Source organism: Ornithorhynchus anatinus, chromosome 11 (assembly GCF_004115215.2).
Source record: "Ornithorhynchus anatinus isolate Pmale09 chromosome 11, mOrnAna1.pri.v4, whole genome shotgun sequence".
Classification (NCBI taxonomy): Eukaryota; Metazoa; Chordata; class Mammalia; order Monotremata; family Ornithorhynchidae; genus Ornithorhynchus; species Ornithorhynchus anatinus.
In genome coordinates this window covers 38,058,612-38,086,509 of record NC_041738.1, presented here as the reverse complement: position 1 = coordinate 38,086,509, position 27,898 = coordinate 38,058,612, and the positions used below count along the sequence as shown (strand labels likewise).

General features: G+C 46.7%; 1 protein-coding gene and 2 long non-coding RNA genes across 7 annotated transcripts in view; 2 read left to right on the top strand and 1 right to left on the bottom strand.

Moving 5' to 3' along the window:
* The window catches only part of LOC120638680, a 58,013-nt gene extending 45,711 nt beyond the window's left edge, over window positions 1–12,302 (top strand). Inside the window, exon 3 of the long non-coding RNA XR_005660537.1 lies at window positions 11,830–12,302. This is a non-coding gene — a long non-coding RNA (uncharacterized LOC120638680). The remainder of the gene's footprint in view (window positions 1–11,829) is intronic.
* Window positions 195–26,764, bottom strand: LOC103171283. 3 transcript variants are annotated; one of them, XR_005660534.1, is made up of 6 exons: window positions 26,691–26,764; window positions 26,443–26,556; window positions 17,765–17,935; window positions 8,001–8,130; window positions 3,108–3,188; window positions 195–527 (listed from the first exon to the last, which is right to left on the bottom strand). It is a non-coding gene; the product is annotated as an uncharacterized LOC103171283 (long non-coding RNA). The 3 variants fall into 3 exon arrangements; XR_005660535.1 differs by having other exon boundaries at window positions 3,108–3,157; XR_005660533.1 differs by lacking the exon at window positions 3,108–3,188.
* PMFBP1 (polyamine modulated factor 1 binding protein 1) overlaps window positions 21,472–27,898 on the top strand; it is a 45,409-nt gene continuing 38,982 nt past the window's right edge. For all 3 annotated transcript variants that reach the window (XM_039913467.1, XM_039913466.1, XM_039913465.1), the window contains exons 1-3: window positions 21,472–21,552; window positions 22,619–22,702; window positions 26,718–26,864. In XM_039913467.1, the coding sequence (XP_039769401.1) occupies window positions 21,532–21,552; window positions 22,619–22,702; window positions 26,718–26,864 (252 nt within the window). In that variant the 5' untranslated portion in view covers window positions 21,472–21,531. The remainder of the gene's footprint in view (window positions 21,553–22,618; window positions 22,703–26,717; window positions 26,865–27,898) is intronic.

Here is a 27,898-nt window from a genome sequence, read left to right as displayed (position 1 = left end):
TGGGTTCAAACAGGTATGAATTGAAATCAGACTTCAGGAACAGCTAAACCCAATCTGTAAATGAACCAGAAAGTTAACTCCTTTTTATCCTGCGTCATAGTTTCATAATTAAGGACTTGACTCTCCTTACCTAGACAATCTTACCAGTCAAATTTCTTATTCCCCTCCACCAAGCAAACCCTGAAATTTCTCCATTTCATTCCAAAGCTTTTATGGTTGTAAAATAATTTTGAACACTTCAGTCCATATTAGACATTTCAATTCCTGCCATCCATTATTCCTTTCTCACCCACTTTCCATTTTACCTACATATAGTGTCTTTCACACTCAAAGAAGATGGCACTGCCAGTGAAATGTACCCAGAAGGTCAAGCGAGGGTGAAAAGGCCAAAACAGAGTCCAAAATCCCAGATACACCATGCTCACATTGTCTGCCCTTTGTAGTAACAGTTGCTTGCAGTGCAGTTTTCATTTTCGCCTCTTTATCTTGTGATTCTTGCAGAGCTTCTTCTTGAACTATGGGCATATCTGTTGTAATTGATAATAAAAATAATAATTGAGAATAAACTGTGACCCACACTGTGCTAAGTGCTGGGGTAGATACAGAATGTGGGTAGATACAGGCGCCTGACTGTGTCAGGAGCCAGTTGTCTAAAATTACCCAAACTAGAGGAATGGAACCTGGTACTATAATAAGAGCATAAGAACATGGGAAATATTGTCAAACCAATTTAGCCCAGTATTCTGTGTCCAACAGTAGCTTTAAAATGTCAGGAGAAACTGTGTGCTGGTTGCCCTGAATATCGAACCCAGTGATTAGAGTTGGACCATCTAACATCCCTAACTTTTTCCTTTCCATCTAGGAACCCATTATGGATTGTTTGTCTCTACAAGCTCCTCTTGAATCTGCTGATCAAACAAACAGTGGGATTTATCGAGTGCTTACTTTGTGAAGAACGCTGTACTAAGCAAAATATAGCAGAATTGGTAGATACTATTCCTGCCCTCAGGGAAATTATAATCTAGTGTTATTTTCAGGCTGCCCAACTTCCTGGGTTAATGAATTCCATCTCCTTACCACCCTCTGTGAGAAGTGTTCCCTAGTAACAGGAGACTGTCCTGGTCTGTGGGTTTGGTGAGCCAAACTTCACCCTGACCTCAACCTTCAAGATTTAGTAGATTTTAGCCCGTCCCCTCTCAACCATGCCAACACTACTGTATTGTTCTTTCCATTGTTGGGTAGGGATTGTCTCTGTCACTGAATTGTACTTTCCAAGCATTTAGGACAGTGCTCTGCACACAGTAAGCACTCAATAAACGTGACAATGAATCCCAAGAGCCAGTTCAGGGCTCAGCATACAGTAAGCGCTTATTACCATCAATTGATTCACCTCTCCCTGATGAAAAATACTAATATTTTCAACCTGCTTGTACCCAACTGTCACTTCTCTGCACTAAAGTCTATTCCCTCTTCACTGACACTTCCAGCCTCTATAACAGACTGACCCCTAATATATACATATCTCATTATCCTGCCCCCATTTATAGAATAAACATTTCACGATTTTTTAATTCACCCCCAAAGCCCCCACTCCTCCCCAAGAAATAAAACTACTTTTCAAACCATAGAAAGTAGTGTGCTTTTCTTAATAATGCGTATATACTTAACTTCAGAGTAAGGGCACCTTCTGCCTCTTCCCTTCAACCTTGTCCTATAGCTTCGATAAGATCAAGCCAAATTTTGCAGATCAAATCAGACCCACCAGCAATCACTTTTCCTAAAATCTAGAGGGGATTGGACAGTGCCCCTGAAGATGTCAACAGATTTGATCCACCACTTGTAACTTGGTCCTAATTCCTAGGACTAGTATTTTTAATGTTACAGTATTTTTTAATATATCCTTCAGAGCTAGGGGTAGCGTGCCTCATGTTTGGGTAATCAATTCTCAGAGCCAGAAACCTGGGAAACCATAAGGATTCTGAGTCCTTTTCTGAATGGGCATGGAGTAGAAAATATCAACTAGACTCCTCGGAGCGTGGACTTCAGGCCACAAACCTGTAATTGGCCTTGGACACGGTTGGACATGAAGCACTATTTCCCTGATGGTGTGACCTGATTGGAATCGAAATAATAAGGAGCCTGCACCCAAGCAGTACAAGGATTTTAAGAAATTGAATTTGAGTGAATTAAGAAACCTAGATAACAAGGCATGCAAAGGCAAAAAGTTTTCAGATCTCCAGCTGAGGTGCAGCAGTCAACACTGCCTTCCAGAAAACATGCAAGGAACAAGAAGTAGCTTGACATGGAACATGGAAGCTGGTTGTGAAAATGGAGGGGGGATAGAGAGAGACCAAAAAAAGAACCTGCGAAAGCTTCTCAGGGTTGTGAGGGAAAGAAAGGCACAATGAGTTAACAATGCCAAACAGGTTAAGGGGAATAAAAAGAGTCCAGGGAAAAAGAAACAACAGCAATAAAATAGCCCAACTAATAAATGAGGAAGGGAGTGAAATTAATGATGACTCTGAATGGCAGAGATACTGAACACCTTCTTTAAATTGGTCTTTAACAAGAAAAATAAAGAAAAGGAGCCTAGATAATTAGTGAATAATGAAGACCTTTAAATATAGATGTTGAAGTAAACCAGGTAAGGGAATACTTGAAAACATTGCACATATGCAAATCAGCGAGTCCAGATGATAAACATCCTGAGGCCTTGAGGGATTTCATTAATGAACTTACTGAACTTCTGGTCATTATTTTTGAAGAATCGCAGAGACCAGGGATTGGAAAATGAAAATATTTGACCGGTCTTTTAAAAAATAAAGGGAAGAAATCCTGATAATTGCTGTGGCTGCCTCTCCCTCCTTCCCTCCCTAGCTCACAGGGATTTGTGGGGACCAATAAGAGGATAAATGTGAAAGTGCTTTGAGCTCTTTGGAAGAAAAGTACTTAATAAATCCATAACATTATTATCTGAAAAATCTGGTATCCATCCTTAATAAGAACAATCCAAAAAGATTTAAGAGAAAACATCTGTAAGCTATTAAAAGATAATGAGCCCATAGTGATTGAGTTTACGATAGATAGTATACGAGCAGGGTACGTACTTTTTTCCCATTGACCTCCAATTTTCTGAAGAATTATCAGCATCATAGACCTGGATAGAGCGTCCAAATGTTTTTAGAACTCTGTGAACAGCTCAAGCAAAGTACACTTTAATTAGCAATGTGAGTGCAGTCTTCCCAAGGAGTTATCCGGTGTCCAGAAAGTGTCACCACTCCTCCTCTCTGATAAAATCAGGCCCCAAATTTTCTATTTCTCCAGGTGACGGGTATATTACTGAGGTGCTCTGAATGATCCAGCAATTCTCCAACTAATTCAGTTGCCTTCTAACCACTCCACTAAAATATTCATTTGATGATAGAGTCCCGCTAGTCTGCAAGCTTCTTTATTTGTTTCTAAACGGCATTTGCTAAACTCTAATCTGCCAGGCCCTGTACTGGTGGGCAGGGAACATATCTACCGACTCTGCTACGTTGTCCTCTCCCTCGTGCTTAGTTGGGTGCCCTGTTCGCAGTAAGTGCTTGATAAATTCCTCTGACTGATTGATTGATATTGAATTAGAAGAGTAAATTTATCCTGAGCTTCAGCTAAGGCAGTTTCTGGGAGGTAATGTCACCTGTGTAAAGAGCATGGGCCTGCGAGTCAGGAAACCTGGGTTCTATTCCTCAAGACATTGTCAAGTATTCAGTGCAGTGCTCCGCACCCAGTAAATACTCAATCAATACCAGTGATCAGTTGATTAGCTCTGCCACCTGCCTACCACATGGCCTTGGGCGAGTCACAGTTTCTCTGTGCCTCGAATTCCTCATCTGTAAAATGGGGGTTAAATATCTATTCTCTCTCCCACTTAGACCATGAGCCCCATGTGAAACAAGGGACAGTGACTGATCTGACTGCAGTGTAGTGTAGTTCTGAGCCCACTGCTCAGAACTGTGCTTGGCAGAGAGCCGACGCTTAACAAATGCCTCAGTTATTCTTATGGACTAAAGATGAACTTTCTAGATCCACACACTCTCTCTCTCCCCCTAGATAAGTTTTTAATTAGATAAAAATGTCATTCATGGGAAAAGCCCAAGTTTTTACCAAACTGGGGGAATAACATGAGGTTAAATTTGAATATTTAAAGGATGTTGTTCTATCAATAAGCCTGGTAACTTCTAAGCCCTTGCTAGACTTGTGGACTTGCTCGAAATCTGGGCCTAAAAGGTGCAATTTTTAAATCCAATCATTTGTTCTAAAAATATTTCCTTGTGCAGTAAACTGAGGAACAGTTATTCATACCTAAACTCTCTGGCAACGGAGACAAAATGAATAAACATTTGAAGATCTATATTTTTCCAAAATGATAGGAGAAATCGCCGTAATCACAAATACGATTACAAATGTCTTTAGTGCCTTTATCAATAAAGCAATCAATATTATCCTCTAGACTGTAAGCTCGCTGTGGGCAGGGAAAGTGTCTACTAATTCTGTTGTGCTATACTCTCCAAAGCACTTAGTAAAGTACTCTGCACACAGTAAGCACTCAATAAATGCTATTGATTGATTTATTGAGCACTTACTGTGTGCAGGGCAGTATACTAAGTGCTTGAAAGAGTACAGTATCCACGGTTAATGTTTTTCGAAGAGATTCCTAACGGGCAGCAGAAAAACACAAATAAGAACGAGGGCAGAACTGACTCAGGACCAAAGGCAATGTATGACGACCCAATAAGAAATAATATAATACCTCTGTAAGAGGAAGGCCTCGGGCAGGATGGTTATCTCGGGGGACTTCTATCAAATTAGCTGTGATCCATAAAATATCTCAGCTTTATAGGAGTTTATTTTCAAAACTAAGGAACAAGTTATCACAGTTAACTGGAAAAATAATCATGTCATGAATTTGCTTCCCCACTAGTCTTAAAGACATCAAAATGGAGGTTTCTTCCAGAGGTGCAACTCCCTGACATGATTATGTCAGTTCTCAGGATGCTGGGAAAGACTTGACCGGGTGGTGTGGGCCTTCAAAGGACTCTTCAAACCCGTAGAACAAAGCATTAGGGGGAAATGTACGGTGACAGGCCAACAGGCATTTTCATGGTAACGGTTTCTGTAAGCTACTTAAGAGATGGAGTGTTTTGGGTTTTGTGTTTTTTTTTTTATCTTCCTCTCTTCTTTAAAGTAATCCGGAAGAAACCTCCCTCTTGACTGTTAAACCACCATCCCTCTCCCTTCTCCGGTTGTCTCTACAGACCCAGCTCCTTCAGGGAGCGTTCCCTGATTAACTCTCCCTAATTTCAAGCTGCCAGTGCAATCAAATTTCTTGAGAGACTCCCAAGGGCCAAGGGGCCGAACAACACACGAGGTGCTCTGCACGCAGTAAGGGGACAATGCATGAAGAAGCCCGGGTCCCTGCACCCCCCCCACCCCACCCCACCCCAGGGAATTGACTATAAACACAGAAGGGCTAGTGATTCTCCATCACTCAGGCAAACAGATGATTGTCAGAAATCGAAGATAATCACAATGTGTCTAAATATTTCATTAGGTCAGCTGGGTATATATTGAACAAAATATCGCTCATTTGACTCTCCACTAATTCCTATCTTTTAGTAATGTGGGAAGCCTTTACCCTTTAGCTATATGACAACTCTTAATGAAATGACCAAAGCTAGCCATTCGTTAAGTCAACTCAGCAGCCAGGCTATTGACTTTCCCTATCTTGGGCTGCAAATGACCAGATCTTGAAATGAAAATTAAAATCAAACTATGAATATTTTACATTTGGCAAATGAGGCCATTCTGGTACCTATGAGGAGGGAAGAAAATTTATGAAAATAATGTAATGGAGCGGTGTTCTCAGCATTTCCCATGCCCTGCCAAATTGTCAAGGGGAGGCAAATTTCCCAACATCAAATGCTGTTCTTGGGCCCCAATGGCAGGAAGCTCTCTGATTGGCTCTTCCCCAAATATAACTTAAATTGGCTCAAAATAGAACAATCACATGCTAACCCGGTAACATTAGCAACTCTATTAAGAGCCAATTTCCAATCCACACCAGAGGGAGTAAAAGGTAATTTGCTCATTATCAACACCCTCCGGCTGTGGAGGGAAATGACTGTTCATCAGAAGGATTTTCCAACATAACAATACTAGAACCCATACATAACAACCATAGTCTTCCTTTATTTCAATGACAGGACCACTAAAGAATGAATGTTAAATGGACTTGAAATTCTAACAGGCTTTTATGTAGTTGGCCTGTTCAAAAACACGCTTACTTTACCTACTCCCTCCCTACTTCCTTACTTCATACCACCTCCCCGTTCTCTGATAATTACACATAAAACGTCCTAAAAACAATCTCATAATTTCATGAACTCAGCGACTGTCAGCACCGCCTAAAAGTCATTCAGAAATAGCAGTAATTGCTATGTGTCTCCTAACTAGGGGGACTGCGCTCTAATTTCAGGTCTTCCACTTGCCTGCTGTGTGACCTTGGGCAAGTCACTTAACTTCTCTGTGTCTCAGTTTCCTCATCTGTAAAACGAGGGTTACATACTTATTGTCCTAGTCCCATAGACAAAAGTTCCGTGAAAGCAGGGACTGTGTCCGATTTGATTATCTTGTATCTACAGTACAGTAATAAGGTGCTTGGAGGATAAAAGCTTAACAAATACCACAAATATTATTATATCATCAATCCTCAATCCTCAGAAAACCAGTTCTAACTCTTATTCAGGGTTTGATGCATCTTCATTTTGTTTTATTTTTAAATATGAGTATGATCATTATGCCTCTTGTTCTTGCCTGTCTCCCCCGATTAGACTGTAAGCCTGTCAAAGGGCAGGGACTGTCTCTATCTGTTACTGATTTGTATATTCCAAGTGCTTAGTACAGTGCTCTGCACATAGTAAGCACTCAATAAATACTATTGAATGAATGAATGAACTACCGTGTTTAAGGAATCACTATATAACCCTTTTTTAACCCAATTTAATCCAATCTCATTCATTTATTTTCCCTCCTTTTCCTACTAGTGATCAGGCAACAATGAAGAGTTATTTTTCACTCTCTTAGCATCTCAGCTTCAAAGGTGGTTAAGATGCAGTCTTTTTGCTCCCATTTTTGAGATGCCTTGTCTTATGTACCTCAGAATGAAGAGACACTCATTTCACCCAAAGACAAAATTTATTCCTAAACAATGGAATCTCTGAGTAAAGTAGTGTCTTAATGGCACTAGAGGTGTAGGTCTGCCTCTTTCCATTGTAACTTGAACGTCTTAATCAATTAAAATGGAAACTTATGGAGAATGGGGGTGATTCAGCCCAACCCATCAACACACCTGCAAAAACAAATTAGGGACTCTGGTTTCCTAAACCTTAAACTAAAGACAAATTAAACAGAGCCAGCCCTGGTGTAGAGATGGACAGAGTGTCATTTGAAGCCCACTTGGTATCTGAGCAACTCTCCTTAAGGGTGCAATGTCCACCCTGAATATCAGAGGCCTAGAAAAGGGAACTCTACTGTATTTTCTCAGGCACCGGCACCATGTGTAAGAGATTGACACCCGATAACACACACATCTGCAATCTCACCAAAAGGATTGTCATCTTCAAAGTCAGAGGTAGACACTACACACAACACACAAAATTAAAAATACTCCAAAATTAATTGTTTGTGACCAGTGTGTATTGAAAATATTGCTCCATTTAAGCACACATTTCCTTACCTATTAAACAGTCAAGCAACTTCCCTTTTATATAATATTTATAAGACCACTTACACACAACTATGTACTGTGATGTAACAGAGATGAAAAATGAACATAAAACAGGATTAGGGTAAAATTGGCTTAGCACAAGGACAGCAGAAAGGACCTGGGGGTCATATTCAACCCCAGTTGAATATGAGGCTGCCATGTAAAGATCATTATTAAAATAGCAAACATGTACCTGGGATGTATAAACTGGAGTATGATGAAGCCTGGGATGTAATCCTTCTGCTGTGCTCTGCATCGGCAGATCCTTATTAGAATACTGTCCCCAGTATTTGCCATCTCACTTTAAAAAGGGTGTGGAGAACCTAGATTAAAGGGATGGAAAAATGATTAAAGGGAAGAAAAATAAACTCTACAAGATAAAAGGAATTGAGGTGGTTGAGTCTGGAGAGGACAAGTTTAATGGATGAGTTAATAATTGTCTATGTTTGATAAGGGCTTTTTAAGAATGCTGACCAGTTCTCCATAAACAGGGAAGACCAATCCAGAGAAAAGAGCATAAATTAAAGCAGAAAAGATTTGGGTTAGACTTAAGGAAGGACTTTGAGTTAAGCCGGGTGGTATGCCTATGAAAAAGACTTCCAAGGGAAGTTGAGGAGCCTCCATCCCTGGAGAGCTTTAGTAGTAGTGTCTACTGTGTGCAAAACGCTGTACTGAGTGCTGGAAAACAATGCACGGTGGAGAATTAGACGTGGTCCCTGATCCCTAGAGGGTTCACAATCAAAGTCTAAGGTGACGGGGAGGGTGTAGGCAGCGGAGATGTAAGGAAAGATGAAATAATAAAACCCCCCAAAAATATAAAAATATTTTTTAAAATGAGGCATTGTGTTAGAACAGAGTTTTGGGCTCTTTCTGGCTCGGAGGCCAGTAGACCCAACCACCACCTTGCAAACATTCGAAAAGTTGAGACAACCTCAATTTCTTTGCTGGAGTCCCCTCGCTCTCCTGGCTGGAGAAGAAGGGGTCAGTGGCGTGGAGGTGGGCAGACTCTCTCCCGCCCAGACAGCCCCAGCGAGCCGGTGTAAAGGGGTCAGCGGTAAGCTCACGCTGCCGGAGTTTTCGGACCCTCGTGTATAGGTGTAGAAAGGCAGCCATTTGGACTTAAAGAAGGCACCACTGACCCTTAAAAGTTCACCTCTGGGTGCAGTGGGTGGCCGAACTGGCCGTTGAGGGGCCCACGCTCCCGACCACGCTGTGCCCGCACAGAGATCGTCCCTAGTTGTCAAGGGTGTGGTTGGCAGCATCGAGCGCTGGTTCCTTTCCCTCCTCGTCTCTCGGTTCTTACAGAGCTCCTGCTTGAAAGGAGCCTCTCAATCCTTCCTTGATCGCTGGACACCATCCTCTCTCTGCCCGGAGGCAGGGGACTGGACCACACGACCTCTCCAGGCCCCGTGACTCGGTTCCGTTCATTCCCTCCATCCGTTCTGGGGCCAGGAATTCCTCGGGCGTCTCCCTAGTTATCCAACCCCCAGCCTGCTGGAGGGGGATGTGCAGCAGTTTCGCCCAGGCAGGTTTCCTCCCCAGTCACCACTTGCTCAGCTGATGGGCTCTTACTTACAAAGCACTGGACTGCCGCTGCCTTCAGTCAATCCGTTTAGCCGAAGGCCTCTGATTTGTTCACATTTACTACAACACATACAGAGGGCTGGAGGATTTTTTTTATTTTTTTTTTTTTTTACTATTGATCTGGTGCTTTAAGAGGGGAAAAAAATCTCCTTGGCTGTCTAAACACTATTGATCCCTGCTTGGGAGTCGCAGCAGAAGTGTAGAAAGGGCGTGGATGAATTGAAATTTCATTTCCGACAACTTGTTCCTGTTATTTTTACCCTTTTGGACGGGGAGAAACACGGAGCGGCGGCTTCAGTCAATGTGGTCGATAGCTCCACTGAGAAACTCAACACGGCTTCTGCCAGGGGTTTGGCAATGAGACATGATGTTGGATTTAGTCTGTGTAAGGTTGAGGACTGGAGGTGAAAAGCCAGGCGGGTTTAGCATCAAGCCAAAGACAGAGTATGTGACCTCACTGGTCAGTTTCTCCAACCGGTGACCCTTCCTAATGAGGGATGCTGGGATGTACTCCGCATCGAGGGCTCAGTCCAGAGGGTGCCCTACATCCGGGAGGGTCCCCTAACCACCCTGGAACCTTCCCTTTGTTTCTTGCTGTCCGTAGGGAGAGCAAAAATCACCCAAATCTAGTGGGTGTCTTCAGAAAAGGAGCCCGATCCTACTCGAGAGGTTTTGACTTGAGAGCCTCAGAGATTTTCTGCTTTCTTGGCAGCCAGAGGAAAGACCTCCCCCACCCCGCTCTGCCAAACCCCCACCGAAAGAAACTTGTTCAGTCCTTAGAGACAAATGATTTGCTGCCAAAAGTCCAGGAGACCCACCAAGAGCGGCAATTGAGGATAACCAACTAAGAAAGCACCATCCGCGAACAAGAGAGAAGCAGCGTGGCCTAGCGGATAGGGCGCGGGCCTTGGAGCCAGAGGACCTGGGTTCTAATCCCGGCTCCGCCACTTACCTGCTGTGCAACCTTGGGTGAGTCACTTAGCTCCTCTGGACCTCAGTTATCTGTAAAATGGGGATTAAAAGTGGGAGGCCCAGGTGAGACGTGGACTGTGTCCAACCTGATTAGCTCTGCACGCAGTAAGCACTCAATAAATACGACTGAATGATTTAGCTGGTCTCTGCCCCAGTGCTTAGAACGGTGCCTAACACATAGTAAGTGCCTAACAAATGCCATTTTAAAAAAAAGGAGAAGAAGGTGGAGGCCCTGAAGGGCATCAAAGACTAGGCACCAGACCTTTCAATCAGTCAGTGGTTATTGAGGGCTTACTAAGGGCAGAGCACCGTACTAAGCGTTTGGGAGAGTGAAATGGTGATATGCAGTCGTGGCTTCGCGGCGTCATGAAGGGGTCACTGATCTTCAAGACCGGGCAAAAGGGAGGCTGGGTTTGGCTCCAAAAGCCCTGCCTTTGTTCTCGTTTTTATTAGATGTTCAAAGAACACGGGAAAGAAACAGGCCCGCTCTCACTAATGCAAACATCTGGCATTTATGTGGCTGAACACCTTTGATCCCAAAGGATTCCAAAGCACTTTACAACCTGTTTCAGTGCACACGGCTGGTGCTGCACGTTCCGTAGTTAACTTTACCAAATACTTTCCACATTTGCTTCCTTTTTGCAATACTACGGTGTTTAGAAACATTCTCTTTGGGAGTAAAATGTTCTTCTATTTTAAGTCGCCGCCTCCTTTTCCATTTTCGTGGTTTACGAAAATCTAGGAGTAGAAGTCAGGGCTACCACTGTGCCCAGCAAGAACTCCCTGGCGAGGAAATCCTTTTCTTATTGTCCATTTTCACTTTGCATCCCTTGAAAGGCCCGATTTAAGTCTCGCATCTCCTCCCTCCTGCATCCATCCCAGAGAGAGACATGAACCCTCTCTCCTCTCGGGAGCCGAGAATCTGCATTGCGGATGAGGTTGCAAATTCAGTCACAATAAACAGAATTAAGAAAAACCGTGCTGGCGTTTGACAGAAATTGTGAAATGACATTCAGAAATGTTGCTCTTGTGGAAATTACCGATATTAAAATATAAATCAGTGTCTTGTGTTTCCCGTAGCACCAGGGGCTCTATTAGGTTATGCAGTTTGATAGCTGAGCTGAACCTCAGAGACTTGACAGTTCGGTGCTGAAGTTATCACAAAGTATTTAACCCCGACCCTGCTGGAGACCACGCACCTAGCCTAATGCTGAACGGCAGCATCTGTCCCGACGGGCTCTGCTGTTCCGGTTCGGGCTCCGGCCTCCGTCGGGGACGCCGGTGGCGAGGTGGAATAGGGCTGAAGCCAATGGGTTTGAAAAGGAAGGCTCTTAGAGACGGCTCATGACTTAAAGATGCCCTTCTGGAGGAGAGAATAATACGGGTGGATTGCAAGTGACTGAGTTGCTGAGATTAGCCGCCCGGGGTCTGAGTCGAGGGCTCTTGTTACCTTCTTATCGCCCTAGGTGAGCCAGCGGGGACAGGAGTTGGAAGCAGAGCGCATTCCACTCTAGGACCGTTGACACCATCTGGAGGAAGAAACTGGCTATTTGCTTGAAAAAACGGAGCCTCGGAGCCTGGTACCGGACAATGAGCAGATGGTGGGGGTGAGTGAGAAGCCCCGGAGTCCAGAAGGATCAGAGCTGAAGTTCGGAGTGAATTTGATAAATGTCCATTCAGGGCTTTACTCCGACGAACCGTATCTTTGACATCCCAGAATTTCTCTCCTCTCCGCCTCTTCGTCTGAGTTATGGCATTCCAGTTTTAGATTTCCTCGAGCATTAGACACAGCGTACGGCCCACAATCCCGGCAGGATTAAGCTCCTGTGGGTTCCTTGTCGGCGAGGCAGGGGAAGAGGTCTGGTAAAAGTAATAAACTCAAAGCAGGCAATTTCTTTCGGAGTTCTTCCTAAAGCCTCCATCTTTATATTTGTGTGTGTAGCGGGGGTTGGCTGAGAGAAATACAAATGGACATTCAACTTTATAATAGACACCAGACAAACTAGCGCAGCTCTGTGAGCAGAGCACTTTTACGGAGCTCCTAGGAGAGTAGCATGGATTTAGTAGGCATGCTACCAACCCTCAAGGAACTTACAGTCTGGGGGGGGGAGACGGGCATTAAAAAAACTGCAGGTAGGAAGAAGCAATAAAATATAGATGAGGACATAAAGGTAACGGGAAGGCTGAATACCCAAGTCTCAAGAGCTGTACAAGTGTTAGAGTGGTAGAGAAGCAGCGTGGCTCAGTGGAAAGAGCCCGGGCTTGGGAGTCAGAGGTCGTGGGTTCTAATCCCAGCTCCACCACTTGTCAGCTATGTGACCTTGGGCAAGTCACAACTTCTCTGTGTCTCAGTTACCTCATCTGTAAAAATGGGGATTAAAAAATGTGGGCCCCATGTGGGACAATCTGATGACCCTGTATCTACCCCAGCGCTTAGAACAGTGCTCTGCACATAGTAAGTGCTTAACAAATACCAACATTATTATTATTATTATTAGTTGGATGGGGTTAGAAGGTGGGACGGTGAGAGATTAGTCAGGAAAGGCCTCCTGGACGAAATGGGATTTCAAAAGAGCAGCAAACTGGGCTCCCAGCTAAGTGGGAGGCCGGGCGGGTGGGCAGCTGCACCAGAGCGAGCAGACAGGAACGAGGAGGAGGCCACTGGACTTTATCAAGTGTTTGAGCAAGCTGGACTCATCATGAATGTGGACACGTGTGTCAGTAGATCACAAGTTCCTATAAATGAAAGAAAGTCCCAGCTTCCAACCTTAGCCAGATACCAACAGAGCCGGGGAAGGGAATCGAAATCTTGGCCGTGCGTGCCAGAGCCGCCGTGATCCAACCCGATTGGCCTAGTTCAGAGGATGCTCCTTGATCCCCCGCAGGTCCTGGTCAGGCTGTGGAGTGAATGAGGGCAGACTGGTCCATCGGGACCACCCCGGCACGAGACAGCTGACGGCAACTTCCCCACCACGAACCGTCGCCGGGATCTGTTACGATCCTAGAGTCCCGCTCAAGGCTCCCCGTGGGTCTGCACTGAGCTGCCCCGGGAGGTATCTCGACGAGATGCACAAAGCCTTCTCCCGACCCACCTGCAGCCGGGCTGCTGGCCTGGGAATGGAGTGTGGGCTAATGGGCAAATCTGGACCCATACCGCTGGACACCCAGGTGGGAATGTCAGTTTCCCAACCGGGCAGTCACTGGCATGACCGTTTCTGCACCTTCCTCAGTCCTCTCCCACCAACCGTTCTTCCGGAGGAGAGATCAACCGGGCCACAGGGGAATCCCCACACCTACCCTAGTACACAACAGCCTCGGGCACCTGGGCACCCGGCACCTGAGCCCACTGTCAGAGCAGCCCCACCAGTGACTGGGTCAGGGAGGGAGCTAGGAAGGGGGTGAGGGAGTGAGCAAGAGACCTATCTCCTAGGGCAGGAGGGTGCTGGGGGACAGACAGGCACCACTCAGTCCCGTCGGGACGTGTTACTCTGCTCCCCCTAACTCTGGTTGGCTCCCAGTGACCCCAGACCAGCACCAAACCACTCGCCGCTCCGAATGGCCTGGCCGGTTGGCCGGCCAACCGGCCAAACACTAGCAGGGCAGCCCAGCCCAGCACAGGTCAGTCCAGATCTGCAGCCTGACAAGATGGGCTGCGTGAGTCCAGCTGACCCCGGCCTTTCCAGTTGCAACCGCACTTCCATGACAGGGGTGGAATCTTCCAGCCCAGAGGGCGACAAGCATACATCCCCTTAGGGGCCCCGCTGCGCCCTCAAACTTAATGGGGGACAGAAATAACCCCCATTGCTTTGGCTCCAATGGGTATAACCTGCTTCCTTGCTACCTCGCCGCAACCAATTCAGTCACAGTAGCAGGGTCTGAGGTCTGACCCCTCGCTCAGCTCACAGTGGGCCCTCAGTAACGGCATCGAGGACTGAGGAACCGACTCTTCCCTCGGTAACAGCACCAGGGTCCGGGGACCGACTCCTCAGTAACGGCAGCAGGGACTGAGCCTCAAGAGGCCCATGGTGGCACCCTGAAGTCCTTAAAGAACCTCTCTCTCTCTCCCTTCCCAGTCTCCAAAGCCCAGCTCCAGCTCTCCCCGCAGCTAGAGTAGTCTTGGTCAGGCTAACGAGGTGGTGCCAGCCACGGACACCTAGGAAACATTTAAGACCCTGCCCGGGTACAGTGCCCACAGCATTCTGAGGCAGGGACACCCGGAGTGAGTCCTCCAAAATGACACATGTCCCTCCCCCCCTGCCTGGAACAAATATAGTACCACACTCTCTCCCGATGAGGCAGGAGCCCCGAGTCCACCTAAACCAAAATGAAAACCACCACTGGCCAGATCCAGACCCTCTGAGCCCTAGTGAGCAGAAATACAACTGTGCCCTAAGCCGGCACCTGCTTCCAAAACCACCAGCACCAACAGACTCATCACGTTCTCTCTACAGTCCCCCCAAGGCCCACACAGTTTCCTCCGCAGGCTCCAAGAGACCCATCAGCATCCCCTCCACCGTTCCCAGAAGCCGCCGGCATCTCCTCACACGGCCCCCAGAGCCCCCAAAGACCGATCGTATCTCCACACAGACACGAAACGGAGAGCGACAGGCCGCTCCGCTGACTCGCCCTGAGGCCCTGGGCTCCGCCGTGGTGGAGATGGATGCCCCGAAGCCCGCGGTGAGCCAGCTGGCCTGGGCATCCCTCCCCCCATACAGAGAGGGAGACGCTCATCTCTCGGGGGCAGGTCCGTCAGCCCCGGGCCGGCGAATTCGTTCAATAATTTTTACCAGCGGTTGGAATCGGTTCCCGTCCTCAAGGTTTCCGTGTCCTTCGCGATCCCTCGGGCCAGCGGAGCTCCCTGAACTCTTGACCTGAGCCCCTTCGCCGGACTCTGAAGGGAGGCATGAGAGTTCGAACTGTTTCTCAAGCAAACAATGGTCAGTCAGTGACTGTGCGGTGCGAAGACCTCACCTGTCGGCTCCATTCAGCGGCCGGTGCCCTCGTCCCTCTCTCCCGGGGAACGGAGGCCGTGTGGTAGTTTGCCCGGTCCTTTCTGGCCAGCATTCTTCTTTCGGCAGCAGCCAGTTCTATACACGGGCCCGGTATCCCACTGGCTAGAGCCTGAAAGCCCTGCCAGGCTGGAGTCTCACAGATATCTTCAGGATCTGGGTCAGGGTCACAAGGGAGCTCCTATACCCTTTCCTGGTGGGCAGACAGACACCCGCCACCATTCACGGCACCTCGGTTAGTCTCTGCCGGCCTCTACCCTCTTATGGCACGGACCCCCTTCCCCAAATCTCCGTAATCATCTATGATCACAAATGTCACCACCTCTGCCCAGGCCCAAATACCCCCTCCTAGGGGAGTTCCCCGGGGACCTGCTGCCTCAAAAACACCCACCCATTCCCACCAGGGCCCCCAGCCCCTGGATGGCCCTAGATGCCCCTGGGTAAGTGGGCGACTGGGGGAGGCGGCGGGGAGAAAAAGAACGAGAAGGGATGGAGTTCAGGAGGGGGAGATGGGGAAGGTCAGGAGGTGGTCGAGGCCGCCCCTGGGCCCCTTCTCCACACTCTCCCATATATACACGTGAAGAACGTTAGCATGTGCGTATCATTAAACTTTTCTGAAGGTGTGACTTTAGAGGATGGAAAAGTATTAAACTAGCATATCTGGTAGAGTTTATGGTTCATTTTGGTCCCCGTTTCCACAGCTAACCCTTAAAGAGGAACAGGTGGGGCAGCTCACAAAAGACTCTGTGGAAGACAAAAGCTGAAGCCCATGCCGCCGAGCTGAGGGTGCCCGTGGAACGAGGATCAGATCGCAACCCTTAACTTCATATGGTTGTTGGGTGGTGGATCAGAGACAGTTTTTTGGTTAATAGAGTCACTCTGTGTCTCAGGATTATATCACTAGGCACCCTGCTGCTCTCAGACTTCACCCATATAATAATAATAATTGTGGTATCTGTTAGGCGCTTACTATGTGTCGAGTACTGGGGGGCAGGTACAGGATATTCAGGCCGGGCATAGTCCCTGTCCCCTACGGGGCTCAGAGTCCAAATAGGAGGGAGAACAAGTATTTAGTCATCTAAGATATTTAGTCAGCTGAGGCACCGAGAAGTGAAGTGACTTGCCCAAGTCACACATCAGGCAAGTGGAGGAGCTGAGATCTAGACGCCAGGTCCTCTGACTCCCTGGCCCGTGCTCCTTCCATGAGACAACCCAGAATCTCATAAACCTTTGCTGAGTCGGCTACTCCCTCAGCACTGTGCTCGTCCGCTCATTCGTATATATTTTTATTACCCCATTTATTTTGTTAATGAGATGTACATCCCCTCGATTCTATTTATTGCTATTGTTTTTGTCCGTCCGTCTCCCCCGATTAGACTGTAAGCCCGTCAATGGGCAGGGACTGTCTCTGTTGCCGATCTGTTCGTTCCAAGCGCTTAGCACAGTGCTCTGCACATAGTAAGCGCTCAATAAATACTATTGAATGAATGAATACTCCAAGTGGTTTAGGAGGGGTCGGAGGCCTGGGAGAAGCAGGAATGATCAATCTGGATTCCCCTGTGGGTCCCTGCCACCTGGCGCAGCTTCCCCAAGGAGATCGTGGCTCAGTGGAAAGAGCCCGGGCTTCGGAGTCAGAGGTCATGGGTTCGATTCCCGACTCTGCCACCTTGTCAGCTGTGTGACTGTGGGCGAGTCACTTCACTTCTCTGTGCCTCAGTTACCTCATCTGGAAAATGGGGATTAACTGTGAGCCTCACGTGGGACAACCTGATCACCCTGTATCTCCCCCAGCGCTTAGAACAGTGCTCGGCACATAGGCAGCGCTTAACAAATACCAACATTATTGTCTCGCCCGTCGTTTGCCTTCCTCTCTGACCGTCATCTTTCATTTGCCGAGCACACTGTCGTGTTTCTTGGGATTTCTGGAGCTGCTAGGGAAGCTGTAGTTTTTATTTTTTAATGGTATTTGTTAAGAGCTTACTATTTACCAGGCACTGTGCTCACTGCCGGGGTAGATATAGGCCAAACAGGTTGGACACAGTCCCCGTCTCCTATGGGGCTCACAGTCTTAATCTCCATTTTACAGATGAGGTACCTGAGGCACAGAGAAGTTAAGCGACTTGCCCAAGGTCACAGAGCAGACAAGTGGCAAAAAACTATCTACAGATGGGGAGAAATAAGAGAGCGACAGATGAAAAACACCGTCTCAGCACAGATGCAGAGGAAATAGATGCTAAGAAATTCTTTCTTCCAGCAACTCAGAGTGCGGCGAGTGCAAGATTAAGGTCTACAGCGGAGAGGCAGCCGGTGGGGGACAGCGGGTTAAGCAGTTAGTACAGTGCTCTGCACGCAGGAAGCACTCATTAAACACCATTCATTGATTGACTGGTACCTCTCTCTCCTTTGGTGGAGTAACTCTCCTTCCCTTTGTAAATCCTGGTACTTTCTCTTCTTCGGCGGGAATAGTGACTTTAGTTGACTGCTGGGAAACCTGCAATGCGACCATGTCTTCCTTTAGCTTCTTGGCAGTCTTTCTTTCCTTTCTCGGGCAGGGTCATCCTACCTGAAATGGGAACCAGAGGGAGTTAGAGAAAACTCGGGCGATAGACTGCTCAGACTGTCCCGGAGACAATAATGTTGCTATTTGTTAAGCGCTTACTATGTGCAGAGCACTGTTCTAGGCACTGGGGTAGATACAGGGTAATCAGGTCGTCCCACGTGAGGCTCACAGTTAATCCCCATTTTCCAGATGAGGTAACCGAGGCCCAGAGAAGTGAAGTGACTCGCCCCCAGTCACCCAGCTGACAAGTGGCAGAGCCGGGAGTCGAACCCATGACCTCTGACTCCGAAGCCCAGGCTCTTTCCACCGAGATGGTTGTTCTTCCAAAGCAGGGCTTTGGGGAAACTGTCAGAGACAGACAGGGGGCTCCTTAGACCATAGGCCTGATCTAGAATTGATAATTTTTCCATTATTAATAATAATAATGGTATTTGTTAAGCGTTTACTATGATCCAAGCACTGGTCCAAGAGCTTAAGCACTGGGATAGATACAAGGTTATCTTTCATCTCCTCGACCGCAAACTATCCCCATTAACACCACTTCGGACTTCTTTCAGACATAGGAAATCGCTCTTCAACGGATCGCACCTGTCCCAAAGTTGTCCTTTGGCTCCAAGATGATGAATGATGGAGTTGTTTCCATAGGTTTGAGCGTCATACTGAGAGTGGTTAAAAAGAGAAAAGTACGTGGTACTGCTAGCGAGATGGTCTCACGGTCTTAATCCCCATTTTACAGACGAGGTGACTGAGACACCAAGAAGTTAAGTCACTTGCCCAAAGTCACACAACTGGCAAGAGGTGGAGCCGAGATTAGAACCCACGACCTCTGCCTCCCAAGGATGTGCTCTTTCCAAGAAGCCAGGCCGCTTCTCTGTTCTGGTTCGAGTTAAAGTTAATGGGGAGGGAAGCCCAAAAGGTGAAAGAGGAGCCCTGACTAAGTTTCTCCAAAAGGTAAGGAGACTGAAGGCTGGAACCCCCAAGATCGATCAGGCTGTGTTTAATAATGTTACTATGTGCAGAGCACTGTTCTAAGCGCCGGGGTAATCAGGTCGTCCCACGTGTCCCACGTGAGGCTCACAGTTAATCCCCATTTTCCAGATGAGAGTAACTGAGGCACCGAGAAGCTAAGTGACTTGCCCACAGTCACACAGCTGACAAGTGGCAGAGCCGGGATTCGAACTCATGACCTCTGACTCCCAAGCCCGGGCTCTTTCCACTGAGCCACGCTGCTTCTCTAAGCGGGCCATGTGTTTAGAGAAGCAGCATGGCCTAGTATTCGCTTGTCTAATGGCATTTATTAAATACTTACTACTCGTCGAGCGCCGTTCTAAGTGCTGGGGTACATACAAGTTTATCAGGTTGGACATAGTCCCCGTCCTAGACTTAGCTCGAGGTCTAAGTCTGGTGGAAAGAACAGGGGACTGGGAGTCAGAGGACCTAGGTTCTAATAATAGTAATGTTGGTATCTGTTAAGCGCTTACTATGTGCAGAGCACTGTTCTAAGCGCCGGGGTAATCAGGTTGTCCCACGTGAGGCTCACAGTCTTCATCCCCATTTTACAGATGAGGTAACGGAGGCACAGAGAAACTAAGTGACTTGCCCACAGTCACACAGCTGACAAGCGGCGGAGCCGGGATTCGAACCCGTGACCTCCGACTCCCAAGGCCGGGCTCTTTCCACTGAGCCACGCTGCTTCTCTTCCCAGCTGGGCCACGTACCTGCTGCGTGACCCTGGGCAAGTCAATCAACTTCTCTGTGCCTCAGTTCCTTCATCTGCAAAAAGGGGATTCAATACCCGTTCTCCCTCCTACTTAGACTGAGAGTCCTAGATGGGGACCTGATTATCTTGTTCCTATCCCAGGTCTTAGTACAGTGCTTGGCACAGAATAAGCCCTTAACAAATACTGCAATTATTGTTATTACTAGTATTATTATTATTATCGAAATCATCAAAGGTCATCATTTAGAAATATCAACACTTTCTCCCCTTCTTCTATCTCTCCTTTTCCTTCCCTTCCTTTCTGTATCTACCTCTTTCCACTTTGCTTGGTTTTTCTCTCCTAGGAGGGAAGAAGCTCCTTTAGAGAAGAGATTCTGTTTTGGCGCCAAATCAGTAGGCTATGGATGTTTTAGGGTTTTACCCAATTTAACCCAATTTCTACCTCCCAAATCGTTTTTTTAAATTAAACTACACAATCAAAATTTATTCTTTTCTGAACATTTTCCCTGGCAAAATAGACTTCAGTCGATAGTCAAATCCATCCTATTTCTACAACTTAACACATCTGTGTAATGAATTATCAATATCCCACTGTCATCAATAGAATTGATTTTTAAATGTGATTTCTGGAAGGTTTGGTCATTTTTAAATGCGTCGAATGCCCTTTTTTCTGGGGGATTTCCCTTTTCTTCAGTTTGTGAAGTCCTCGAGGTTTCCTTAGGTACCTGGGCGTGGGGGATCCGTTTTAGTTTATCTCTTGTGCCAGTGGAATCATTCTTCTCTATCCTTCCTATAGCTCTCAACTCAGAACCAAGATTGGGTTATTGTTAGACATTGGATTGAAACTAGAGTTCAGTATCCCAAATTACGTGAAGTTGCTTTACCGGTGCTCGGAGTATCCCCAGGTAGCTGAGATGCTGACCGTTCACTTAGCCATTCTGATCATTTGCAAATGCCAGATGGGAATAATATTACTAAAGAAACTTTTGCCACGCAGATAGCACCGCAGGGGAATCCCCAAAATGAAAGCTAAACCTTTCTTGAGATTTAAACCTGATTTTTATCTGCATCAAGAGTACGAAACCCAGCAATTACCTCCAGAATTCATGTCTTTTAGACCTAAGAAAAATCTTTAGCCTCTATCTCCACTCTAAAAGACATTCATCAAAAAATCCATTTTCTAATATTTAGTCACAGATGGTCCAGTTGTGGGAAACTCAGTTGTAAACTAACTCTAATTCCTACATTAACCCTTGATCTAACCTTAGTGGGGTTTTTAGTGATAGGCACTCTAACCGTCTGATAGCAATTTTTGGAGGGGTCAGTGATCAGACTTTGTCATCCTTTAGACTTTAGGCATTGAATTTTTTGTAACGTGTCATTTCCACTTGGAAGGGGGACAGGAATTCATGTCATTCATGGGAATAAAGGGAGTTTAGGGCTGGAAGAAAACAAGCACGGCTGTGCCTGGGCTTAATAACCAGTAACAACTCAAGTTTTAAACATTACCTTATATCTCCCCCCAGAACTTAGAACAGTGCTTGACACATAGTAAGTGCTTAACACATGCCGCAATTATTATTATAACACCCTTAGACTATGAGTCCCGAATGTCACAGAGTGGTAGTTTAATAAATACAACTATTATTATTATTAAAAACTTCATGTTGTATCCTTAGCTCCCTTGTTGACTCCTGCCCATTCTCGATGGCTCCGTGACTCTTACCCTTACTCCATAATGTACTTCCTTGGCCCAAAGCTTTCGTTGGGCAAACAATGCACCCCATCAGAATCCAACTTGAGGGAACATTCCAAATTCTGGACATTGAGCACAGAACCCCCAATATTCTTTTTTTCTCTTCGCCTGTGTGTGCTGGGGATGTGTGTTTTGTTACAAAAGGTGAGTATTTTAATATCCTCTCACTCCTGGGACTGTCCTGCTGGTAAGTGACTGGTGGGAATTTCAAGTAATCTCATAATTCGAAACCCTTTTTATGAAACAGGTGGCTTATTTGTAACACATCCCTCGCGGTGTGGTTTTAAATGGCGCCTGTTTAAATCGATCTCCCCTAACGTTTGCTTACAGAAATAACGATTCCGCCATTTTTATTTCTGAAGTCCCTTTCGTCTAGTATTTCACGAAGGCCGTCAGATCCTTTTCAATCGCTAATAACGGTGAACTCCCAGGAGATGGTTGGAGCTTTAGAAACCCAAGAGATAGTAGAGTATACAGTCTCAGCTTGATCTTCCTCCTTCCAAATCAGGCATAGGCGAGCACCGTTCGGTTTATTATCCTAAGATCCTTTGAACATTTGAAAATTGAGGATCCCAGTGGCGGTGGATGGCGTGGGCGATAGGCCAACGGTGGGAGAGGAGAGGAACAAAAAGTGCAAGCTGGGGTATAGTGGGAGAAGAGAGTGAATGAGTAAGAGGGACAGAGCTGAGTGAATGCCGTCAAGTCGACTGTCAGGAGCTTCTGCTTGAGAACAGAAATGGGTAACCATTGGAGGATGGACTCGAAACGGGAGAGACTGGAGACAGGGAGACAGAAGTGGGCTCGGTTTAAAGCGCTGTGGCCTAGTGGAAAGAGCACGGGCCCGGGAGTCAGAAGACCCGCGTTCTAATTCCGGCTCCGCCGCTCACCTGCTGTGTGACCTTGGGTAAGTCACTTAGCTCCTCTGTGCCTCGGTTCCCTCATCTGTAAAATGGGGACTCGCTGTTCTCCTTCCTACTTCGACTGTGAGCCCCAAGTGGGATAGGGACCGGGTCCAACCTGATTATCTTCTATCTTCCACAGCACTTAGTACAGTGTCTGGCACATAACTAGTACCATTAAAAAAAATCCTCTTGGAAGCCACTCGTGCTGGTTTTACAGGTTGAGGAGAGAGGATAGAACAGAGCAATCCATGTCAATAAAAGTATATATGTATATTAATATATATAAATTAAATCATGGACTATTCCAGGTGTGTGATCAGGCCCAGACAATGCTGCAGATGAGAAGAGAATTAAAGATTGCAGAGGAAGATCTAAGGAAAGTGAAAGATGAGGTGAGAGCGAGAACCTTACTCGAACATCGATGACTTGTTTTAGCAACATGATTCAGACTGCCAGGAACAAGCGGAAATGTACGGAGCGCAAATGAACACTCCAGTTTCTAGGCTTCCGCTCTTCCAGCATCTTCAGCCTGACTTGGTGGAAAGAGCACAAGCCTGGGAATCAGAGGCTCCAATCCTGGTTCTGCCACTTGTCTGCTGTGTGACCTTGGGCAAGTCACTTGACTTTTCTCTGCCTCAGTTTCCTCATCTGTAAAAATGGGGATTAAATCCTACTCCCTCCCACCTAGACTGTGAGCCCCTGTGCAGGACAGGGAATGCGTCCAACCTGATAAACTTGTATCTATCCCAGCACTTACAACACCGCCTGGCACATAGCAAGCGTTTAACAAATATAAAAATAATACTAATAACCCTCAGCTCCTTCATCACGTAGATTTAACCGAACGGCTCCGCCAGAGCCGCTAGCAATTAATGAGATTTTAAGAAGCAGTAACGTTGGAGGGGGTATGGTGGGCTTCAAAGCTAGCAGCCAACAGGGTCCTTGAAATCTGCCTGACCGCTTGCTGGTTTTGCGCTCTGTGAAATCAATCAATCAGTAGTATTTACTGGGCACTTACTGTGCGCAGAGCACGGTACTAACCATTTAGGAGAGTACGGTACACTAGAGTTGGTAGATATGATCCCTGCTCATATCCCGATGCTTAAAAGCAGAGAGCTCTGCTTTTATTCATAAAGGTCTTTGGAAACAAGTTTGGTATCAAGGTAGGGCAGAAGTGGAAATAACCAAAGACGCATTCTCCAGTTGGTTAAAAAGACAACCTCGACCACGCAAATGCTCGCAACCAACCGTCTGCTGAGTTGTTCCTTTATGACCAAGCTTGAGTTATATATAAACCCTCAACTCAGAAAGCTTCTTCACCCTGACCAGATTTCCAGGGGTTTAGGCCCTCATAAAATTGGATTTAGAGTATATCCAAAGCGGCACGATAACTGCTCTTCTTCAAGATTTCTTAGTTGGACTGTCCAGTCTCAACTCAGACATACTGAGAAAATATTTAACTTTTTCGGCTAAGGATGAGAGTATTTTTGTTTGTTTTTGAAATCACGCATACACTGAAGGTGTCAAGAAGCAAGCAAATGCATAACGATCTTTTTATGGTGAGCTGTAACTTTTTGTTTTTATTTTCAGAATCAGATAAGTACGGTTGCGCTCTGTTTTTATTTTTCATTTTTCTTAATTGTTAGACAGATATGGATATCGTCAGGAAAGAGTTATTAAGTCATAGCCCTGGGCAGGGCAGAGGGGAAAAAAGAAGAGCTTGTGTAATTGAACACTTCCCTGAGTTATTTGGCATTCAGAAGGTTTCCCAGAAATACTGCCAGCCCAACTGATTTATTCCTTTGTTGCCTTTTAGTACCTGGATTTTTTTTCCCACTTTACAGTTTAATTAGGTTAACACATTGCACTGTCATTAAAGGGATTTCATTATCTCAGGATCTCTCTCCTCCTCTGTTTCCCCTGTCCCTCGCTCCTCACATCCAAAGGGATTTTACCGGATGGTAACCGCTGATGCCCTAGCCCCAAGCATGTAATTACCATCAAGACAATTTCCAGATGCTAACTTAGAAGGCCTGTGCGCGAAGCTACCGCGGGGAACGGAGCGCAGAGCTGCTCTATCGTCTCTGAAACCAAGACCTTCATTCATTCATTCAGTCATTCAATAGTATTTATTGAGCGCTTACTATGTGCAGAGCACTGTACTAAGCGCTTGGGATGAACAAGTCGGCAACAGATAGAGACGGTCCCTGCCGTCTGACGGGCTCACGGTCTAATCGGGGGAGACGGACAGACGAGAAGGATGGCGATAAACAGAGTCGAGGGGAAGAACATCTCGTAAGAACCGATGGCGACTAAATAGAATCGAGGCGATGTACAATTCATTAACGAAATAAATAGGGTAACGAAAATATATACAGTCGAGCGGACGAGTACGGTGCTGTGGGGATGGGACGGGAGAGGTGGAGGAGCAGAGGGAGAAGGGGAAAATGAGGGTTTAGCTGCGGAGAGGTAAAGGGGGGATGGCAGAGGGAGTAGAGGGAGAAGAGGAGCTCACTCGACCTCACTAGTGGCAGCATCTTGATTCTGGCCCGAAAGACCCTTGGAGCTTAAGTTATTTGAGACCTCAAACACCAGGTCATTAGAACAAACAAACCACCAACCCAGTCCTGGTCCGGTTCCTCGGGTTATAAAGACCCTGGTTAACGATCAGGCTCACAAAAGGCTGGGCCATCGTCGGTAATAATAATAATGTTGGTATTTGTTAAGCGTTTACTACGTGCAGAGCGCTGTTCGAAGCGCTGGGGGAGATACAGGGTAATCAGGTTGTCCCAAGTGAGGCTCACAGTCGTCATCCCCATTTTACAGACGAGATAACTGAGGCCCAGTGAAGTGACTTGCCCACAGTCACACAGCTGACAAGTGGCAGAGCTGGGATTCGAACCCATGACCTCTGACTCCCAAGCCCGGGCTCTTTCCACTGAGCCACGCTGCTTCTCTGAAGTAAATTACCAACCTCTCCCATTTTGCCTCTTACCTCTCTGGCCACTCTTCTCGAACACTGGCAAGAGAGGCTGGTAAGTTTTCCTTAAACCGCGCCCACCCCTTTCTTCCTTTTTCCAGTCTTTCCCCTCTCTGGCCCATACTTCACTCTGACCCCGGGGTCATTTTCCTAAAACATCGTTCTGCACGTGTCACCCCTCTCCTCAAAAACCTACGGTGGTTGTCCATTTCCACATCGAGCACAGACCCCTGTCCATTGGCCTTAAGGGTCTCGGCTTCGCTTCATTTCTCTGTGCCTCAGTTACCTCATCTGTAAATTAAGACTATGAGCCTGATGTGGGACAGGGACTGTGTCCAACCTGATTAGCTGGTATCTACCCCAGTGCTCAGTACAATGCCTGGCGCAGAATAAGCCCTTAAATATTCATTTATTTGAGTGCTTACTTTGGGCAAAGCACTGTACTAAGCACTTGGAAAAGTACAATCCAACAGACGCATTCCCTCCCCACAATGAGCAAACGCCACAGTTTTATTATTATTATGCCGCTTCAGCTCTTGATTGACTCTCGGCACCTCTGCGTTTCGCCATCAGCAAATCGATATTGGTTTGAGTATTTGGCTAAGCGCTCTCCCTTCTGTAAAATGGGGTTAACACCCCAATATCTCTACAGCGAAGATGAACTGATTGCAGGAATTAAGCCCTCAAGGACTTCAGCGGTAGACACTCTTACTTGGGTGACAAAACGCACGTAGGAATTTTAGTTGTTGACAAGCTAAATCAGTCAATCAATGGTATATTTTGAGTGCTTCCTGTTCTCAGAGCACCGTATCGAGTGCTTGAGAGAGTACGATACAACGAAGTCGGAGAGAAGCAGGATGGCCCAGCGGCTAGAGCGTGGGCCTGGGAGTCGGAATGACGTGGATTCTAATTCCGGCTCCGCCATTTGTCTGCTGTGTGTCTTCGGGCAGGTCACTTGACTTTTCTGGGCCTCAGTTACCTCATCTGTAAAATGGGGATTAAGACTATGAGCTCCATGTGGGATATGGACGCTTTCCAACAGTGATGATCTCGTACCTACCTCAGCACTTAGTACAGTGCCTGTCATAGAGTAAGCACTTAAAAAAATACCATTTAAAAATAATAATCTTTAAAAAAAAAAAGCAAGCTTACCGTCTAGAGAAGGTAAAGTTCTGCTTTGTCTTTCTGCTTTGTCTTTTAACACTCAGGGTCACAGGTCCCCATGTATCGGTACGAGTTCTTGACTAACAGCTCTCCATGTAACCACTGCAAGGGCAGAAAATCAGGAGTTAGTCTCTTCTTGCAGCTGCGCAAATCAGGGGTAAAGGGATCTGTGAAAGATCCCATAAAGCCAGAGTTGCCAAACCAACCAGGATGTTTTTTTGACAATTTGTACCCACGCGCTATTCTGCCCGCTGCCTGTCTAGCTGACGGAGAGAGACAGAGAGGTGAGCAGCCTGAACGGAGAGCTCCAGAACCTGCAGGAAGGTCTAAGAAACCTGCAAGCCCTCAGGAACAAGCAGGAGAGAACTGTGGAGGAGCTCCAGAATGAGAGGGAGAAGAACGAAGCTCAGGTGAGGAGACCAGCCGGATCACCAGCGGGGCCCCTCCTCCCCTCTTGTCTTCTTCTAACGGCAATAATCCTCCCTCCCAGCATCTCCGTCTGTTGTAGCTGATTTTGCCGCCTGATCCCTCCCCATTCGCACTGATGAAACCGAACTGCCAGACCCCGGGATCAAGATAGGTATTCCCCTAGACCAATATCGCACTTATGGGCCCTCTCTGTCCTTCTGCCAGTGCTCTCAGAGCACATTTCATCCTAAAAGGGTCTCACGCCTTCTTACAAAACAGCTGTAACATCAGGCTCCACAGGCCGAATAAAAGGACAGTGTAATTTTTTTTAAAAAAAACCTTTTGGGATGCTCCTGGGATGTATTAACTGGAGATTGACCCCGGGAGTGCCGGGAAGTAATACTTCCCCTGTGACGGACGGTAGTCGGGTCACTGTTAAGAAGGTTCGGTTTAGCACATTTTAATAGAGATGAAAAAGCTGGAGAAGATCCGGGGAAGAACTGCATTGGATTAATCAGCATTATTTATTTAGCACCTGTGTGCGGAGAGACCACTTGGGAGACTATTGTAGACACGAGCCTTGCCCTCAAATCTGAGGCGCGGAGAAAGACGCTAAATGCAATGAACGGGTTGGCGGGAGAATGAAAAGTGGATAGGTAGATTAGAAAGTGCTAAGTTAATAGGCACTGAAGTGGTACAGGTGAACATGAGCACGCTAGTTGGTTCAGAGGAACTGAGGGGGCAGCTGGGATGAAACCGACAGAGGAGATAAATTAATCAGATTTTATTTGAGAAGTGCTTTGATGATGGGGAGAACCGTGGTCTGGCGGAAATGAAGGGGGCGGAGCGGGGAGTTCCAGGTAGAAGGAAGGAGCCAGGCCTAATGGGTGCGGCACAGGCCTCCCTCAAGTGCTTAGTACAGTGCTCTGAACATAGTAAGTGCTCAGTAAATACCATTGATGATAGTGAATCAAAAGGGCCTGGGTTTGTTTGTTTTACGCTTAAGAGAAGCAGCGTGGCTCAGTGGAAAGAGCCC